The 20,616-nt window shown below is 45.9% G+C and overlaps 1 protein-coding gene and 1 long non-coding RNA gene across 3 annotated transcripts in view; both read left to right on the top strand.

Moving 5' to 3' along the window:
• FAM107A (family with sequence similarity 107 member A) overlaps positions 1-19,534 on the top strand; it is a 31,231-nt gene extending 11,697 nt beyond the window's left edge. Inside the window, exons 2-5 of one of the 2 annotated variants that reach the window (XM_027863691.1) lie at positions 8,833-9,010; positions 14,390-14,546; positions 16,258-16,365; positions 18,537-19,534. In XM_027863691.1, the coding sequence (XP_027719492.1) occupies positions 8,833-9,010; positions 14,390-14,546; positions 16,258-16,362 (440 nt within the window). In that variant the 3' untranslated portion in view covers positions 16,363-16,365; positions 18,537-19,534. Of the gene's footprint in view, positions 1-8,832; positions 9,011-14,389; positions 14,547-16,257; positions 17,525-18,536 lie in introns of those variants that run through there. The other variant, XM_027863690.1, reaches the window with a different exon arrangement.
• Position 19,535: 1 nt separating this feature from the next.
• LOC114044305 overlaps positions 19,536-20,616 on the top strand; it is a 7,289-nt gene continuing 6,208 nt past the window's right edge. The window contains exon 1 of the long non-coding RNA XR_003569209.1: positions 19,536-20,299. This is a non-coding gene — a long non-coding RNA (uncharacterized LOC114044305). The remainder of the gene's footprint in view (positions 20,300-20,616) is intronic.

The following is a 20,616-nucleotide window of genomic DNA, read 5'->3' as shown; positions in this document are numbered from 1 at the left end:
TCAAGTCCTTCTGACTGCAGGGCTGGTGCTCTTCCCATAACATCAGAAAGCACAACAGTTTTCCATTATCCTTGCATACCCAGTTTCTTCAGCCCTTCCCTTTCTGCATGGGCAGCCGCTTTGTTTCCAGCCTGGATTTTAAAAAGGCATGTTTATAAGATACAGGGAAGAGTAAAAAACAGTAGATCAATACAAAAGGGTGGCCTGGTCTGTATGAATAACATGAGGATGAGTGAGGCAGCTCGTGGATGCTAATGATAACCAGGACTTCTTAGCTCTGTGTGGGACAACAGGAAGATCATGGAAGGGGCAGGATTGACCAGCCCTTATGCCATGTCTGTTTCTCTCTTTAAAAGAATAATCTTTGGCCTAGGAAGGACCGGATTTAGATGGTTAGTGAAATATAGAAATCCAAAATGAGTTGTAAGAGAACACCCATCTGCCTTCAGTGAGCTTGTGTTACCAGGCTCAAAGTACCTAGATCCCAGGGGATTGAAAAAATGGAAATATGTGATTCCTGAACCATTTTCATTGCCCTTTGAAAGAGTATAGAGAATGGGACAGCTAGGTGGCACACTAGATGGAGCACCAGGCCTGGAGTTAGGAAGACCTGAGTTCAAATCTGACCTCAGACACTGACTAGCTGTGTGGGCAAGTCACTAAACCCTGTTTGCCTCAATTTCCTCATCTGTAAAATGAGCTGGAGAAGGAAATGGCAAACCACTCCAGTATCTCTGCCAGGAAAACCCCAAAAAGGGATCACGAAGAGTCAGACACAACTGAAAATTACTAAATAACAACAAAAGGATAAGTGGGCTACCACAGGATTGGGGGAGAGGAAATGCCCTCTTTTTTAAGGAAAATGAGCAAACGAAAAATGAAAAGTGTAGACCAGTAAGCACAACTTTCATTCCTGGCAAAATTCAAGAACAATTAAAAGGATGGCTTATGAACATTTAGAAAGGAAAGTAGTGATCAATAAAAACAAGCATGGTTTTTATCAAGAACAGGTCATGCCAGACTAACTTGTCTTTTTTTTAGAAGGGTTACTGAACTGATAGATCTGTGAAACGCTGTAAACATAAATTACTCCTGCATTCACCAAAAGCTTTCAGACCCTCCTGGTGGAAAAGCCAGAGAGATGAAGTGAATAGGACTGAGAACTGGCTGAATGAATAGCCCCAGAGAGGAATCATTAATGCATTCATGTCAACTTGGACAGAGGTCCTTAGTGAAGTACCTCAAGGACCTATATTTATATCTCTTCTATTTAACATTTGTATCAATGACAGATGAAGAAATATGACACAAAGCTTGGAGAAATAGATAACATTTTAGATGGTCAAGTAAGGCTCCAGAAAAGATCTCAACAGACTAGAGCTGGACTGAGAAAGATGAAATTGAACAAATGCAAAGTTTGACACTTGAGTTCCAAAAAATCAGTTGCAAGGTTGATGCCTGGAGCCTTCATGTTCCCTGCCATAGGGCTGTTCTATAATGGGTATTGCCACCCATTACTACCTGCCAGGGAAGTGACCTGCACACTGTCTACTAACTTGGGTTATAAAGGGCTGAACCAGGAGCCAGTGGTGAGGAAAGAGTTGGCTGGGGAAGAGGGAGAACACTTGCTCTAACTGGCTCCCCAGGAGTAGAGCAGTGGGTCTAAGAGGGCTTCTCTACTCCTTTATAAACTTTCTCCCTCTATCCCAGCAGCTAGAAATGATTCCACCATCCTGGAATCTCAGTCAAAGAATGCCAGAGCTGGAAGAAGGGACCCCAGAGGCCATCCCTGCACAAGAAGCAGGACCATAGGTCTGAGTTGGAAGGACCCCAGGAGCCATTCCCTAATCCCCCAATAGACTGTGAGCTCCTTCCTTGAGGGCAAGGACTATCTTTTACTTTTCTTTGTATCCTCAGCACTCAGCACAGTATAATAAAGTTTATTGGCTGACCTGATTGAATGGGGATTCATGAATGAGAGTACTATAAACACCTAGCCCCTCAGGGTTACCCTGAAAACCTGAAGGGAGAAGTAGTGGTTGGCCACCCAATGTGATACTAATGGGAGATGGGGAAATATAGCCAAGGAGGGAGTGCTATAGGATAATGGGTTTATAAACTTAAAGCTAGAAGAGACCCCAGAAGCAGGATACAATCCAGTCCCCTCATTTTACAGATGAAGAAACTAAGGCTTACGGGGCAGCTAGCTCACTCAATAGATAGAGCACCGGCCCTGAAGTCAGGAGAACCTGAGTTCAAATCCGGCTTCAAGACACTTACTAGCTATGTGAACCTGGGCAAGTCACTTAACCAGAATTGCCTTAAAAAAACAAAAAATAAAACAAAACAAAAGAACCTAAGGCTTATGAGATTCAGTGATTTGCCCAAGATCTCATGGGGTATAAGTATCAGGGGTGGGATCTGAACCCAGGTCTCTTGACTTTGCAGATTCAAGGGTCTTTTCAATATACGATGTTGTCCCTCTTGGGCTTCAAGTAATAAATTGCACATTTCATCCAAAAACCAGTCTAGGTAAGTTGTAAGAGCCAGTGTGGCCCCAGGGTCATGAATCTGTCAACAACCACCACTCTCCCAGACTTTCTATTTACTCAGAAAAGAGGTTTGTCATGAGGACCCATGTCACTGAAACCACCGGACACTGAAGTGGGGAAGACATGTACAGTCAGAAATGGTAGTCAGTGAATGTGTGTGTGTGTGTCTATATGTCTCTAGCGATCATGCTTTGGAAAGGGCCTAGATCAAATATCTATAGCTAAAAGGGACCTTAGAGAACACTGAGTGCAACCTCTTCGTTTTGTAGATGAGGAAACTGAGGCCCCCCCAAGGTCACATGGCAAGGAAGGGTCTGAAGAGGTGGGATTTCAACACAGGTCTTCCTGGCTTGAGTCCAGAGCTCTATCCTCCAGCCACACCAAACCTTATTCTCAGGTCTTTTTCTATTTCTTTGCATTTTTCACATTTATTGTTTTCATGACAACATAATGGTAACTGCATGGCGCTATAGTGCATATGTCGGGCCTGAAATCAGAAAGACTCATCTTCCTGACTTCAAATCTGGCCTCAGACACTTACTAGCTATGTGACCCTGGGCAAATCACTTCACCTATTTTGTCTCAGTTTCCTCATCTGTAAAATGAGCTGGAGAAGGAAATGGCAAACCACTGCAGTATCTTTGCCAAGAAAACCTCAAATAGAGTCATAGAGAGTCAGTTATGACTGAAAAAAAAACAATTGGCCAAGGTAACATCCCAACATATTAATACATCATAATTCATCCAGCCATTCTTCTATTTGTTCAACAAACATTAATTGCTTACTTTGTGCCAAGAGCTGGGCTAGGCACTGCAAAGACAAAGATAAAAGAGGGAAGTAACACATACAGTCAACAGATCAGTTAAGAAGCGTTTATTACTAGCTGTATGACCCTGGGCAAGTCACTTAACTCTGATTGCCTCCCCCTCCAAAAAAAATTTCCTACCCTAAGAGTTTCCTACACCAATAAAATGGTGGTTGTGGTTCTGATCTATTGACTGTACGTGTTGCTTCCCTCTTTTATCTTTGTCTACGCAGTGCCTTAGCACAAAGTAAGCAATTAATATTTGTTGAATAAATAGATGAATGAGTGGATAAATTATGATGTAGTAATATGTTGGGATGTTACCTTGGCCAATTGTTTTTTTTTCAGTCATAACTGACTCTCTATGACTCCATTTGAGGCTTTCTTGGCTTAGCGGATAGAGCACCAGCCCTGGATTCAGGAGGACCTGAGTTCAAATCTGACCCCAGACACTTGACAATTACTACCTGTGTGACCATGGGCAAGTCCCTTAACCCTGATTGCCTCCCCCTCCAAAAAAAATTCCTAACCTAAGAGTTCCCTATGCCAATAAAATGGCGGTTGTGGTTCCGATCCTTACTGGGTATGATGTGGCATCCTAAGTTTGTCTTCCTTGCATTTTCCTTTGTTGATCAGAGAATTTGAGCATCTTTTTACATGATTCTTAATGATTCCTCTTTCGTCTTCCAAATTATATTTCTCTTGGGATTCTTGCCCATCTGATTTTCCATATGAATTTTGGTATGACTTTAATCCTATGAAATAGTCAACTGGCATTTTTATTGTGATTGAGTTATATCTATAAACTAGTTTTGAAAACATTTTTGCTCTGCTGTCTTGACCTGATCGTGATTAAGGATTCCTCTCCATTGACTGAGTTACCAGCAATGTAGATTAGTTAGTTCAACAAAATCAAGTCAGAGCTGGCCTGGCACGGCATGCCAGGAGTAGGTGTAGGGGAGGGGCATAGGTGCTGATGTAGGTAGAGCTCCTGAAGGCTTTTTAAAGACAGCCAGATTCTGTCTTTCAACGGGTAGCACTTTAGGAGGGTATTGATTAAAAACAATTCATTATTTAGGGTGGAGCAGATCATTAAACCAGAGTACTATTAACACCTGGGCTGACGTTTACAAAGGTCCTTGATTAACTGGCAGAAAGGGGCAGTGAATACAAATCCACTGCCTGTTTAGGATTTTCTCTGTATTGGAGTAACTCCTCAAAGAGTTAATGCTCTTCAGAGGTCCAGAACTAAAACTGAAACCAGAAAGCTGTTCAGAAGCAAAATAGTCCTTTCCATGAACTCAGGACATGGGATTATAGATCTAGAGTGGAAAGGACCCCAAGGCTCCAATACTAATTTTACAGTTTGGGTAACTGAGGCACACATACACATAGAGGAACAGTGGCAGAGCTGAGATTCCAATCTGGGTCTCCTGACTCTAACATCAGTGCTCTTCCTGGCCCATCACAGCCACCTAGCCTTGTCAGTGAGTGACCTTGGGGGCAGCCAAGTCTAGCCCAACAAGGAAATCAAAAAGCGGAACAAGGTCTATAAGCCTACTTCAGCACATTTTACATTTGAGGCCCCTCGGAACTTCCAGGTATGAATGGGATAGAAACAGGTGGAGCTGACTTTAGAGGAAAAGTCAGCCCTGGAGGTTCTGTGCGCTTCACTGAGTACACAAACATTCAGGAAGCTTTCAGAACCAAAGCAGTCCCTGCCCTCAAGAAGCTTACATTCTAAGGGGGAACAAAGCACATAGAAAGGAGCTGGTAGACTGAGGGAGGGAGAGGAGACACCCACTGGAGCCTGGTGGAGAAAGTCAAGAGTGGAGTTGAAGGGGTCCCAGGGCCTGAGGGAACTTTCAGGGTGAGGTTCAGAGAAGCACCAGAAGCTATATGTGGAGGATTCAGGGATTAAAAAAGGAAAACAATTCCTGCCCTCAAGGAGCTTACCTTCTAAAGAGAAGATATAAACTATACACCATATATATTATATATTTGTGTGGATGAGTGTGTGCGTGTGTTTATGTGTATATGTATATACATACATGTGTGTATATGTATACACATACATGTGTACATGCACACGCTTATATGTACACATATGTGTGTGTGTGCATATATGTACACATGCCTGTGTGCACGTGTGTGTGCAAATATATAGGCAAAATACATACCATGGAATTTAGGGGAGGCTGGAACGCTAATCACTGGGGCAATCAACAAAGACTTGTAGGAGGTGGCACGGGAGATGAGCCTGGAAGATGGGGAAGAGGAGAAAGTATGCCCCTCCTGCCCACATGGGGGTCAGCCTCGAGGTAAAAGCACAGAGAGGTGACTGGAATAGGAAGCGCTGTGTAGTGGAATCTGCAAAGACAGGTTGGAAAGACATCACGAAGGCTTTAAATGCAAAACCCAGAGTTTGAACCCTATCCTAGAGGACAGGAGAGTGGGTCATTAAAGGAAGTCGGAAGCCGCTGAAACTTCTCAGGCAAGTCAGAGATGTGGTCAGTGCTGTGCTTACTTGGCAGGTGGGTGGATGCTGGATGGGAGAGACTGGAGAAGGGGAGACCAATCAGGCTAGAGGTGACGCCAGGGCCTGAACCAGGGTGGCCGCCATGTTGGCAGAGAGGAGGGGGATGGGCGTGGGATGGCCACAGACTGTCAGGCTCAGCTGAAGTACAAACTAAACTGCCGAAGTGTTTCTTTTTTTCCCTATTTCCTTTTTTATTCTTTGTTATAAGAAATGGCTTGCTGGGAAAGGAAATGGAGAAAAAATATAAACAAATGAGGGTGACATGAAAACAAAGCAATAATTTTTAACATGTATTTTTGCTTTGAGGGGAAGAAAAGTCAAAGGCGACCCCAGACCTTTTCCCCCCAAGGGGACCCAGCCCAAGGCATCCACACTGGGCAAATCCCATTAGCTCGATTCCCTCCTCCCTGGAGCAGTCTACAATCATTCTTGTCTCCACCTGTGTGATTCCTGAGCCTTTCTGTAAACTCCCTTGAGGGGAATCTCTCTTTTCTCTGAGTCTCTGACTACCTCATGGGCACAATGGAGGCCTCAGGTCCCTGATACCACCCACTGTCACCCAAGGATGGGCCCACACCCTTTCCATGGAGCCCCCCAGCCCTCAGGAATGTCTGTGAGTCCTCTTCACAAGTCATCATTGGAGTGGTGGAGGCTACGCAACCACGTTGTAACGATCTGCTATTTATTATGGCATCTGGCAGGTCTGAGCTTTATTTATTTGCTGTCCAAAGTCCTACTTGGGTCCAGAGGGCAAGCAGAAACAAAGCGTCATAAAAAGAAAAGGTATCAGGGCAGCCAGGTGGCGCGGTGGATAGAGCTCTGGCCTGGGAGTCAGGAAGACCTAAGTTCACATCTGGCCTCAGACACTTGATACTTGCTAGCTGTGTGACCCTGGGCAAGTCACTTAACCCTGATAGCCTCACCAAGAAAGAAAGAAAGAAAGAAAGAAAGAAAAAAAGAAAGAAAGAAAGAAAGAAAGAAAGAAAGAAAGAAAGAAAGAAAAGAAAAAAAGAAAGGTATCCACAAAACTTCTCAGCAAGTAGCCAAGGAAGCCCTCCCCTGTTCTCTCTCTAGCTGTACCAGCCCCGGGTCACAGACAGACAAACCTGGACAAAGATGTTCAGGAAATGTTTGTCTTTCAGTTAAATGTATAAACTTCCCAGGGGAGTGGGAAGGGGCAGGGGAGGAGAGGGAAACCTGCTTTAACAAGTGACATTTAAATAGTGAGAGTTGACTTAGTGTAGTAGATCTCTAGTCAGTCAGGAATCCTGCCTCAGACATAACCTGGCTGTGATTGGACCTCGGCAGGTCACTTAACCTCTGCTTGCCTCAGTTTCCTCATATGTAAAACAGAGATAATAACAGCACCTACTTCCCAGGGTTGTTGTGAGGATAGCACATAGTAAGTGCAGTATAAAAGTTATTGTTGTTGTTATTGTTATTATTATTCTACCACACTGTCTTAACACTGGACATACTTTAACCCAAAGAAATACCTCTACTGATCACGGAGATCATGAGTAACACTGATAGGGGAGAAATTTTGGCATGGGGGGCTGCCCACCTCCCTCAAATTCTGCCACCACCACAGAAGGCCAGCCCTGAACTACTCATCTTTTTATACCTTATACCCCCCTCACCCCAATCTTTGAGCCAATGACACTGGTCTCTTTGATGTTCCTCAAACAAGATTCTCCATCTCCCAACTCCAGGCATTTTCCCCAGCTGTGCCCCATGTTTGGAATGTTTTCCCTTGAAACCTTGAGCTTCCTTCAAGGCTAAGCCTAACTGCCATTTCTCAATATAGCTACCCACCCATTCACACACACACACACACACACACACACACACACACACACACACACACAAAGTAATTCACATTTTATATGTACTTTGTACTTACTTGTCCATGTAAATATTGTTCTCCTCCTTCCCACTCTGCTTCTCGTCAAGTGCAATATAAGCTCCTTGAGACTGGAACCGGTGTTCTTGCTATTGTATCCCCAGCGCCCAGCAATGCCCAATGCCCAGCAGGCATTTAATAAATGCTTGTTGAATTGAATTGAACCAACCAATTCAGGAACCATTCTGACAAGTGTATGTGGCATTATGCTGCTGTAGGCTGCCACCTCCCCAACAAGGGGAAGGAAGTATATTTCCTTATATATTCTCTAAGACCAAGATTATTGTTCTTTTCATGTGCATCTCTTATAGTCTTTTGTGTTGTATCGTTTTCCTGGTTCTGCTGATTTCACTTTGCATCAGTTCATACAAGTCTTCCCCAGTCTGATCAAGGCAAAAACAAACCGGGACAACAATTTGTATAATAATACCACATTATTGTATAATAAACACCATAATAACATCAATCAACACAATCACCAGCCATGCTTCTGGAGGACTAAAGATTGAGTTCACTGACCCACCAGTGGAAGAGTTGATCTCAGAGTGGGGAAGACCTGGGTTCAGGTCCTGCCTCTGACATATATAGTGACTGTCTGCCCCTGTGCAAGGTTAAATGTAATCTCTCACTGACCACAAGCATCTCCCAAAATTATAAACTGCGCAGCAGGCTCTGCACTGGTAGAAAAAATTACTCAGTGGGAGCCCCAGGGCCAATGAAATCCTCTGTATAACCCTGGAACCCTCAGGACAGGACGCATCAGAAGGAGCCCTGCATCTGCAGCCAGGTGGCATCTGGAATCCTGGCTCCACTCCTACTCCTGTGTGACCTTGGGCTAGTGGCTTGACCTCTCTGGGCCTCCATTTCCCATCTGCAGAATGAGGCGATTGGAACAGAGGGGTCGATTTCAGCTCTAAAACTCTGATCGTTTGAATTTGCTTCTACCTCAGGAATGGGGGACGCCACCGCAGGTGAGTTTGGGCCTTGCCATCTTCCCTAACGTGTGTGCCCTCGTTGCCCCTCTCTTCACAGCTTCGTTGTACTCTGAAATGCAGAGGGATAGAACAGAGAGAGCTGGGGGAGTCATCGCCCATCCGGACTACAAGGATTGGAACGCAGAACTCATCAAACCCAAGAAGCTGACGAATCCTGTCAAAGCCTCCAGAAGTCACCAGGAGCTCCACAGGGAGCTCCTCATGAACCACAGAAGGTGAGGAGAGGCCATGGAATCTCTTCCCCATCGCGTAGACCAGGGGTGGAGAACTTGTGGCCTCGAGGCCACATGTGGCCCTCTAGGTCCTCAAGTGTGGCCCTTTGGATTCAGTCAAAGGTCACATGTGGCCTTGAAGCTGCAGGTTCCCCACCCCTGGCTTAGACCAAGGGATACCCTGAGCATCCTCAGCTGAAGCCTCTGGGTTGTCATGGAAACTGGGGACCAAAACTATCTAGATTTAGAGGGTTAAAGTCTCACCTCTGACACATACAAACTATCTCAGTGGTCTCCAGGTTTTTTAAAATTATGTACCCCTGTCAGTTATGCATGGATCCAATAGCTGTATATTTACTTATTTATATGCTTATATAGAAATATATTTATTATATAAATAAGTACATATACTTAATATATACATATATTATATACTCATAATTACTCACAGTTATGATAGTTAATTAAAATATACAGAATAATAAATATAATTATGATTATGTTACTTATGATTACTAATAATTACATTCATTATAAATCTTACACAAAAATTGAAATTTAAAAAGGGGAAATAAAGATGAAATATTTTGGAAATATTTTTTACTCAGTAGGGGCACAAAAAACCTTTTTGCTCTAACTAAAATTATTATTAATAATATTTTCATAAAAGCTATGGGATGGAATATGCTTCATTATTTTTTGAAATCTTGGTTAAATTCCTTGCAATACAGCAATTTCTGACCTCAGACACTTACCAGCTCTATGACCTTGGGCAAGTCCCTTAACCCTGTTTGCCTCAGTTTCCTTATCTGTAAAACGAGCTGAAGAAGGACATGCAAACCACTCCAGTATCTTTGCCAAGAAAACCCTAATGGGGTCACGAAGCATTGGACGTGACTGAACAACAGCAACGATGATATAGGGATTTAGAATTTTAGTCCTATGTCCTTTATTTCAGTACGTGGTTTCAATAGCTATCATAGCTTTAAAAAAAATGTCACACAAGACTCTGAAGGCCCCCGTGGAAGGGCATCGCCAGCTACACTGAAACATGATCTTCATTTTTCCACGCCATCCACCAATCGTGCAAAGGCTTTTGATGGAATCCAGGTGGTAAATTTCCATCTTCCCTGATGTCAATCAGTTGTTCTTACAAACCAGTCAGAAGGTATTCCAATTTTATATTTTTAGCAAATGCATTCAAAACCCACTGAAACTCTGGAAGATTTTTAAACACATTTCAAAATTCCGTTTTTAACTTTTCACTGTATAAATATGAGAAATTTTACAGGTGACACAGATCATTTTCAGCAACCCAGAGAGGAGAGGGTGGTCCACAGTAGAGGCTGCAGGGCCATCAGGAAGGATGAAGACTGAGAAAAGTCCACTCTATTTGGCAATTATGAGATTCTTGGAGATGGAGCAGTTCTCATTTGAGAGGGAAGTCAAGTGTAATGAGAGAGATAATGAACTTGGGAGCCTGGAGGGATGTTGGTGCCCTTGAAGGAAAGAGGGAAGTTTGGTAGAGGAGGGAAAGACAATGTGATGAGGTGGGCAATGGATCCCATCCACAATCTACTCATTGTGTTTCCAATAGAAAGTGAAAAGTAGGAGCTGGGTCTCTCTCACCAGCCACTGACAGACCTGGATCAAGGTCAAGTTAACCACCATGAGGGTATAACAGTGCCCCAAGGGAGGCCAGCATCAGGAGGGGATGAGAGTGTTAGTCAATAATGGATGAGCGAGGTCATGGAGCCATGTTGGGGACAAGTCCATGATTGGCTACTGGGGGTGGCAGGTGGTGGATGCAGCCCATCTGCCCTACTGGTTGGCATCAGGCTGTCCCCAGAGCTAGGTGACCATGGACCTCTCAGAGCCTCAGTTTCTTTATCTGTAAAATGAAAGTGATAGTTTCACTAGAAAAGAATATGATAGTTGTGACTTGAAGAGCTTTCCCCTTGGAGAGGGATTAGATTGGTTCTTTTTGGCCCCAGAGGTAAAACTAGGAGAAAATGGGTAAAAGAGGCAGGGTACCACTGGATTTGGAGCCCAAGGAGCTGGGTTCAAATCCCACTGCTGTCACATGCTAACTCTGTGACTGTGGGCAAGTCATTTAGCCTCTCAGCATCCCCAGACTACTCTCTAAGACTAACCCTGTCTCTTGCATGTGACTCAGGACAAAGCATTTTAGAGAATTCACAAAATACAGTTTCCACGCTGAGTTCCCCATCCCAGTGAAACACCAGATCCAGACCAAAAACACTAAATAAAGGCTATGCATAAGGTAGGGCATTCCAACCCCTTTTCTTTATTAAGGACTATTATAGTTCAGGTAATAATGCCACTTTCCCCAAAGGTCTGACTGAGTAAAATAATCAGATTGATTCTATATTGTTTTTTGTGGCTCTTATTTACAATTAATTGAACTTTGTCCTGTAACTGCCTAAGTCATGGTTCTTTGTGTCTGAACTTAGTTCAGAAATTCAGCTGGCCTGTAATAAGTTAAGTTTAGAAATCCAGTTTTCCTGGTAATTACTGCTCTATTTCTGCCTCAAGGAAATCCGTCATCCTTGAGGGATGCAGTTGGACACCAGGGAGTCTGGTCTAGTATCTTTGCATCACCAAGCTACCCTTCAAGGATGTCTGGTTTGCTCTCCGAAGAAGTCTGGTTCATTCTTTCTGACCTTGCAGATGGACTCCAGCAATAAACACTTCTCTGGCACAGGCAGGAAGGAGGGGGTTGTTGCCAGCCTTGCATTCCTGATTTCCAATCAATCATATCATCCCCCACGCCTCAACTCTACAGTTTCACACTGGTCAAAGGGCCGCACTTGAGGACCTAAAGGGCCCCACGTGGCCTTGAGGCCGCAGGTTCCCCACCCCTGGTTCAGGGAGTTTGCCAGAAGCCAGCTGAGGTCACGAGCCCAGAACGTCCCCAAAGAAAACACTGTGCAATAAGGAAGGCTTTCAGTTGCCCCCTGCCATGCCTTCTGTCTTTTATAAGTCATATAAAGATAACTCATTCTGCTTGGCCCTGGTGGGAAGGACAAGGAACACTGGGGTGAGAGGGAGGGAAGTCCGTGTCGGCTCGATAACAGAAGAGCTCCCGGACCAAAAGGAGAATGGCCAGTAGTGAGTTCGGTCCCTGGGGGTCCTCAAGCAGCAACAGGATGAGATCAGTCAATCAGTGAGCATTCATTAAGTGCCTACTGTGTGCCAGGCACTGCGCTAAGAGCTGGGATGTTAGAGAGGGGGCTCTGGTTGAACCTCTCATGGATGTCCCCTCTGCCACTGGAATCCTATGCCTGGTGACAGTCTACTGGCCAGGAGGGGCCACAATTCCTCTGGACTCCAAGTGTCCCCAGGAGTGATGTCTCCCCACCCTTTTAGCCTTCAGATCACTCCATTCACAGTCACAGAACCACAGATTTTTTTTTTCTATCTTTCCTGATCTCAAATCTCAATTGTCCTTCTTGCCTTCCTCATTCCCTTGTTCTACCCTCTGGGGCAGGGTCAAATGCATCTAATCCCTCTTCCCTTCAAATTCTGGTGTGGCACAATGTGACGGTCACCCAGCATCCTGGCTGCCCTCCTCTGGGTGCTTTCTAGCTAAACTGGGGTGCCCAGAACTGAGCAGATGTGGTCGGGCCAGGGACTGTGTCCTCCTGACTTCTGAGAACAAGGTTTCCCTGAATGTAGCCCCAGACTGAAAGAGCTCTTCTGGCCTCCGTGTCACATGACTGGCTCCTTTGGAGCTTGCAGTCCACTAGGACTTCAAGATATTTTTCAGATGAACTTCCATCTCGTCCTCATGAAGTTGATTTTTTTAACCCTGAATAATAAGGCTACTTGTATCCCCGTTGTGGTCACTGGCCACAGCAGCAGCAACCACCAACTTTTCGGAGTTCTAGTTCTTGCCCTGGTAAATGACCATGAGAGATGCAGCCTTGGGATTAGGAAGACCGTGGTCCAAACCCCAGCCACCAGCCTCTCACACATACTTGCTGTGTGACCATGGGCAAACCGCTTAATCTCTTATTGCCCCTAAGAAATTCTCCAAGACAATAAACTGAAAAATATTTTGCCATTCTGCATTGGTAGAAGGAGGGTTCCTATACCTATGAAGTCACAAAACAAGACCAAAAAATAACACCATCAGAGAGGCAGGATAGTACAATGGTTAGAGCTCTGGGCTTACAGTCAAACCCTACCTCTGGCCTAGCAGTTGAGTGACTGGGCAAGTCACTTAAAATCTCCAAACCTCAAGCAGTTAGCTACTTACGACTGACCCATTACAACATAGATCCTGCCTTAACAGGAATCCTCCTATTTGAGTAAATAACCATCACTATAGTTCTAGTTTTCACTGTACACTTGGTTCTACAGTAGAAAAATGCACTCCCCACAAGCCCTCCCCACAAGTGCATTTTGTGTAATTCGCTTTGGAGCCAACAATGAGCAGAGCTCACATTCCTCTGTCACTCTAAGGTTTACAAAGAGCTTTCCTCTCCACACCTTAGGAGGGAAGTAGCGCAAGCTTCTTATCCTCCCTATTTTGCAGGAGGGAGCTAAGGCTCAGGGAGAGGCAGTGACCTGCCCAGGGTCACGCAGCTGGAAGTGCCACAGCCTGGACTGGAGCTCCAATTTCCTGTCTCCAGGATCAGTGCCTCTACAGAGTGGCATCTCCCTTCCTGCTGTGGTCTGAGTCATCAAGGATAGGAGAGAGTAGGGAGGCTGAGAGTCTCTCATACTCTATGTTCATTCCACCCATTCTTATATCCAATTCATGAGCAGGTGGACATATTACCGTTCTGATGTCATCGGTCCTTTTCAAGAAGAAAGGGTGAAAAAAAATTTTTTAAAAGAAAGGGGAGCAGCTAGGTGTCGCAGTGGATAGAACACCAGCCCTGGAGTCAGGAGGACCTGAGTTCAAATCCAGCATCAGACACATGACACTTACTAGCTTTGTGACCCTGGCCAAGTCATTTAACCCCATTGCTTAGCCGAAAAAAAAAGAAGAAGAAGAAAGGGAGAATAACAACCCCAAAAGTACAACATCTTGATTTTTGAAGTAACTCTCCCAGACAGCTGGCAACCTGAAGTAAATCCCCTTCATGCCCCAATTTTATTGACAGGCAAACCGAGCTTCACAGACTCCCCAAGCTCCCATGGTGGTAGGGGGCAGGAGAAGCCAAAGTAGCAGGCAGCCCCTTCATTTCTATGTTCAGATGCCAAGGTCTCATTTTCACAAGGAGCAATAGGAAATCATGAGCTGAGGCAGTAGGATGGGAACCCAAGCCAGATGCCTTTTTTTCCACTAAGACTCTTTCCTTGTTCCCTCCCTGCCCTGCCTCACCCCTGCCCCCACCCTGACACCTGCAGAGGCCTGGGAGTGGACAGCAAGCCGGAGCTGCAGCGGGTCCTGGAGCACCGGCGGCGGAATCAGCTGCTTAGGCTGAAGAAGGAAGAGGAAGAGGCCAAGAAACTCAAGTCGCCATTCGAACAGGAGCTGCTGAAGAGACAGCAACGCCTGGAGGAGGTAGAAAAGGTCCCAACAAATTCAGGATGTGTTAAAGTGAGAGGCCGCCCTGGCGCAGGGCAAGGAAGAGGGGAGAAGGGAGCGCAGCGTGGCAGGGGAGGCAAGGGCCGGCCACGCAGAGGAGTGTGGGCCTGGAAGGCCGGCCAGGCCCTGCCGCCCACCCGCCAGCTGGGCACTTGGGGCAAGCGGCCTCTGGGATTGGTAAAGTGAAGGGATTAGACAAGATGTACAGGTCCTTTGTAGGCTCCTGGGAATGCAACGAGTGAGATCAGGGCTCTCACTGCATGAGATCGGGGCTGTCACTGCATCACCAAGGGAAACAGAAACCTCCTCTGGGAGTCAATGATGCTCCCTGGACAAAGGCATCCAGGGCCTTTCAGAGAATAAGAACTCTGAAATAACGTCTCAAGTTTTACCAGGGACTTTGCCCGCAAAGTGGGGCCTGCAAGTACTGTTACCCCAATTTTACTGATGGAGAAACTGAGTCTCAAAGAACAGAAGTGATGCAACATAGGATGAGAGAACTGGGTTTGGAGCCAGGATCTTGCCTGTTCTTCTTTCTGACCTTGGGCAGTGTTTAACTTCTCCAGTCCTCGGTTTCCTCCTGTATAAAATGTGGGTTCTGGACTGGATCTCTAAGCTTTCTTCCTGATGTAACACTGGTTCTGTGAAGCCAGAGTCTCAGATTAGGTTTCTTACTACAACATGGTCAGCAAAATGTCCTCTGGAATTGAGAGGCGCTATATGGCGGCCCCGAGGTGCAGTGGATAGAGCCCTGTTGAGTCAGGAAGACTCATCTTCCTGAGTTCAAATCCAGCCTCAGACACTTAGTGGCTGTGTGACCCTGGACGAGTCACTTCACCCTGTTTGCTTCAGTTTCCTCATCTGTAAAACGAGCTGGAGAAGGAAATGACAAACCACTCCAAATGGGGTCACAGAGAGTCAGACAAAATTGAACAACAAATTAGGACAGGGCAAAAAGAAATCTGGATAATAGCTCCAGGTAATGACAAGAAGATATTTATATAGTGTTTTAATTAAGAGGCAGTCTTTTCTTCATAACCACCAGTGAGATAGGTAACATAAACCATATAGGTAGATAAATGAGTTAGCATCTCATGTAAAGTGTTTTACAAACCCTAAAGCAATAAATAAATGCTAGGTATTATTACCAGTACTATGATCCCCATCTATAAAATGGGGATCATAGTACTGGTGGAGAGAGCACTGGATGTGCAGTCAGAAGACCCAGGTTCAAATTTTTGCTCAGCTCCTTTGTATTTGAATGACCCTGTGTGAGTCACTTACCATCGAGGGGTCTAAGTTTTATAGGGTCCTGGCTTATCCCCTTGGATAAGGGGATCTTATCCAACCCCTTCATTTTATAGACCTAGAAAGAATAAATGAATTGGCCAAAGTCACACTGGGAATGTATGCAGTAAGTCTCAGAGGTAGGATAGGAACCCAGGGCTCTTCTCACTGGACCACACTGCTGCCCGATCTACAGGAGTGATGTATGGAACTGACCAAGGTGCTGCCAGGCAGCTCCAAGCTCTGCCCAGGTTAGATTCAGTCCCAGATCTCCTGAGTCAAGGTCCACTAACACAGTGCTGGGCACAGAGTAAGAGCTTAATAGATGCTCATCGATCAACTAAGATCAAGAAATAGCCCCAGCATTCCCCCTTGACATATTGACTTCTCTTTTCTTCAGATGGAAAAAGAAACCAGAAAGGAAGAAGACCAGGCCCCTGAGTTTATTAAAGTGAAAGAAAATCTTCGGCGTATTGCCACAATAGCGGGGGAGGAGCAAGTCTAGCAGGTGAGGACAGAGCTACGTGGCATTCACTAGGACTCCCGGAGCCTCGACCCCAGCAGCATCCACACCCACCTGTACCCCGGCATCTCTGTGTACCACATGGACATCGGCAACCAGACCTTTGGGACTCCCTCCTCACACTAACGCTTGCTCCAAAATGCCTCGTGCTGGCTCTGGGTCCAGAACAGGGTCGTTTTAATGGTCAATGTACATGTAGCACTTCCTAGTAGGACTCTTCCCATGAGGATGGCCAAGGCGCCACTGCCAGGGCCTCTCCTCCCTGCAGGCACACTAACATCTAGATCTCTTCTCTCTCAGTAACAACTCCCAGGTGTATTCTGAGCAAAGATCTGACCACATCTGTTGAAGGAGAGGGAAGGCCCACACCCAAGTGTTTTTGTCTGAAGGGAAAGCTTGAGACTTAGTGAACCAGATGTCATTGACATTATCAGCTTGAGAGTCACAGCGGTCACTTAGTGATGGCCTCTCTGTGGTCTGCCCCTCGCTGATCCACAGAAACGACCTGGGCTTGAATCTGCCCAGGGACTGTAAGCTAAGATGTCCTGATCAGAGCCTGGCCTCGCCTGGTCAAAATAAAGCTGCCAAGTGTTTGGAAGCCTGAGTTCCCATTTCCCCCTAGACTGGCCAGCCGTAGGGCTTGAAGTCAGCAGCATGGAGATGATCATTCTCGGGGTCAGGATCAGCCACACCTGCTCGGGGGATGGCATCACCCTAGGCTGTCATGACGGGATTACCAAGATGCCCTCCCCAGCCCACCCCCTAGGAGCAAGCTAACCTATCCAGTGTTCACATCCAATGTTCACACCTGACTTACTAGGCTCCTTCTGACCATCCCCTCCATTTATATTTCTGCCTCCTGGGGCGTCTCCTTACCCAGCCACTCCCCAACCCTGAGCTACCTGCACTCTCTCCAGTTCTGTGCCATTCTGTGATGCCTTGTATTATTGAGAAAACTGGAGAATGTTTATCTCCCAGGTCCCCCACCCCTGTTGCTCAAATTGGCCCCCTATATTATTATTTCAAACAGAATTCTGCCCAGAACACTAAAAATGAAGACAGGAACCACACTTAAAAAACCCCCAAAACTTTAAGGGGCAGCTGGGTGGCACAGAGGATAGAACACCGGCCCTGAAGTCAGGAGGACCTGAGTTCAAATCCAGCCTCAGACCAAACACTTGACACTTACTAGCTGTGTGACCCTGGGCAAGTCACTTAACCCCAATTGCCTAAAAAACAAAAAATTAAAATTAAAAAAAATTTTTTAAAATAAAAAAAATAAAAGAATTCTGCCCAGGAAAGGAAGTCCTGGGCAGAGCGGGACACAGAGAGAGCAGGGACAGCTGAGACCACACTTTGCCCCTCCAGTCCCTTGCCAGGATCTGTCCAATCTGGAATAGTCATACAAAGCCAGTGTGTCTGTTCATGCCAGTTACCCCAATGCAGCAGCCCCTGGGCTGAGAGCTAAACCATACCCCACAACCTCCCTGGTCTAACTGCCTATCAGAGGCAGACCAAAGGAAGCTTGGAGACTATAAAACAGCTTAAAACAAAACTGTGACAGCCCTGTGTAGTGAAGAGAAAGCCCACCCGAGAATCAGGAAGAACTAGGCCCATACTGACGGCCTGGTCCCCAGCAGAGCACCAGGCCCTCAGTGCCCAGGCATTAAGACAAGGAGTTTCAGGGAATGTGCTGACCTGCACTGGTCTGAATCACAGATCTGGGCTAAGCAAAACAAAACATCTAAATGAAGGAATGATTAAATAAAACTGTGCTGAAGTAGATCGAATATCTTTAAGCTGTGTAAAAATTCCAGTTGCTGGTAGAACCTTCATGGATGAGATAAGCCTGAATTGAGTGAAGTGCAGAACCTGAAACCAAGGTCTTTTCCAAACCAGTTCATCTCCCTAGAGTAACACAGGCCCTGTCCAACATTCCTGACGTGTCATCTAGCCTGTGCTGAAGGCTCCCAGTCAGGGGCACTCCACTACCTCATGGGGCAGCCCATCTCCCTCCGGAGGCGGCTAGGATTTGGGCTAGCTGACATCATGTCTCATCTCGTCTCTTGGCGATCTCTACCCATGGCTCCTTTTGACTGACATAGCCAGTCACTCACACTGAGCTCGTCTCCTACACTAATTTTTTTCTTTTTAAGAAAGAAGATTTAAGAAACAAAACAAGCTCACCATCTTCCCTCTTTAAAATTACATTCTCGGGGCTCTGCTAAAAAGGCATCCAAGGTACAACCAGAGGTTGAAAGCCCTCTCTCCAGGCTCTGCAAGTTCAGTTTAAAAAAAAAAGCCTGTTGATTCATATTTCTTTGATGGCCAAGAAAGTCGACCACAAGAAAACTATCAGACTGGTTTTACTTTCCTAACTGACCAATTCCAGGTACAAATGTTGGTTGGATCGAATTGAACTGAACTGAATCACATCACTCCCTGGTAATGCTGGAAGGGACTTTGGAAACAGAGTCCAATGCCCTTGTGAAAGATACATGAGGAAACTGAGGCCCAGACCAGGAAAGGCCCAGAGTCACGTGGCTAGTAAGCGGCCACCCGGGGACCTGCCTTTAGATCTCTTCACCCCAAGAACGGCGCCCTTTACATGAGACCATGCCGGCTTCTTGGAGGATGTTCCTGTCCAATGCACTGATGGTCTGCAGGAAAGTGCGGAATAGGCAGGTGTGATCTGTATTGTGGAGTCTGCCTTCTAAAAGGACAACTGGAGGTGACCCCAGTGCGATAATGTTAACATCCTCCAGATCCCACCAAAAGCGATGCCTGGCTCCAAAATAAAGCTGAGAGTTCTCCAGTTTCCTCAAGAAGCTCACTTGAAATGTCTCTTTACTGTTCTGAGTTGAGAAGGACATGGGCCAGTTGAGTAGGGCAGGAAAAGCAGGCCTGGGAAAGGGAGAGAGAACACCAGCAAGTGGGCACTGGGAAGGTCTGAGGGGCAAGGGGAGGAGGCAGCTTGGAATCCAAATGGTGGCTGGCAGTGGCTCTGCCCCTGGCATCCACAGATTCTCAAAGACCAAGAAGTGGGAAGATGAAAGACTTTTCATTTGTCTGAGGGCATTGTGATATAGTAGAAAGAGCACTGGCCCTGAGTTCATATCCTGTTTGTCTTTGGGCAAGTCACTTAATTAATGTCTTTGAGCCTCAGTTTCCTCATCTGTAAAATGAGGGGGTTGGGCCAGATGGTTCCTAAGATGTATTTTAATTTTAGATCCATGATTCCATTATCTCAGTTTGGGAAGCTTTAGATTTGAGGAACCCAAGGTCTCCTCTCAGAGAATTCTGATGGTCTGGCTACAGACAGTATCCAGAGTTGAGAAACAGAGGTTCTCTTACCCTAGATCTATACCACACTGTGCCTCAATGTGACCATAGAGCATACGGGGACTTGAAATACATAAACAGAGCCCACGAATTCTGGCCAGAGGAGTCCAGAAGTATGACTAAAAGGGAGGGAGGATGCAGTGTGAAGGAAGGTGATTTGTGTGTCTCAGTCACAGGGTATAAGGAGGATAGTGGAGCATAAGTGGCCAGCGTGGTGTCGGGAATAGTGGGGAAGGACTGCTGGAGAGATGAGACACGTGACATGGGATATACATGAGACGCTGGGTGAGAGCCAGAACTCAGGTGGGGCAATTGGGGCGTTAGCCCAGGGAACCTGTATGTGCAGTTCTTCAGCGGCACAGATTCAACAGACCTCAGCACTTCCTTTGTGGGGAAAGGGAGTTGTTTTCCAGACCCATGATGGTGTCTGTGTAGAGAACCCCTGGGGAGGAGCTCCCTTCACCAATGAAGCAGCAGCTGCCTGTAACATTTAGTCTGGGAGAGTTACCAGAAGACAACCAGTCAGCAAGAGCTTGCTAGAGCATGGAGCACAGGAAGCTACCAGATGGTGACTGAGGTGAGATCCTCCTCTACCCTACCTAGGAACCCCCCTCCTCCAAAAAAGAGGTTGGTATAGGAATATAATAGAATACTTCTGTGTCTTTAGCAATGGCAAGTGTGAAGATCACAAAGAAATACGGGGACACTTAATAGGAAGAAGGAATCCAGACCAGTAATGTACCCCCGAGTTATAACTATGTAAACAAGCAACAATAACAACAGCAACATAGTCTGAGAAACATTCATCTGGTCCAACCACATGTGTACAAGGAGGAAACTGAGGCTCAGAGACAGGGTGACTTGTCAAAGGCCACGTGGTGACTTGGCGGCAGA

The sequence above is a fragment of the Vombatus ursinus genome, unplaced genomic scaffold, assembly GCF_900497805.2.
Source record: "Vombatus ursinus unplaced genomic scaffold, bare-nosed wombat genome assembly UNPS02014773.1, whole genome shotgun sequence".
NCBI lineage: Eukaryota > Metazoa > Chordata > Mammalia > Diprotodontia > Vombatidae > Vombatus > Vombatus ursinus.
Note: the sequence above shows the minus strand (reverse complement) of the source record. Positions and strands in the feature narration are given on the sequence as shown.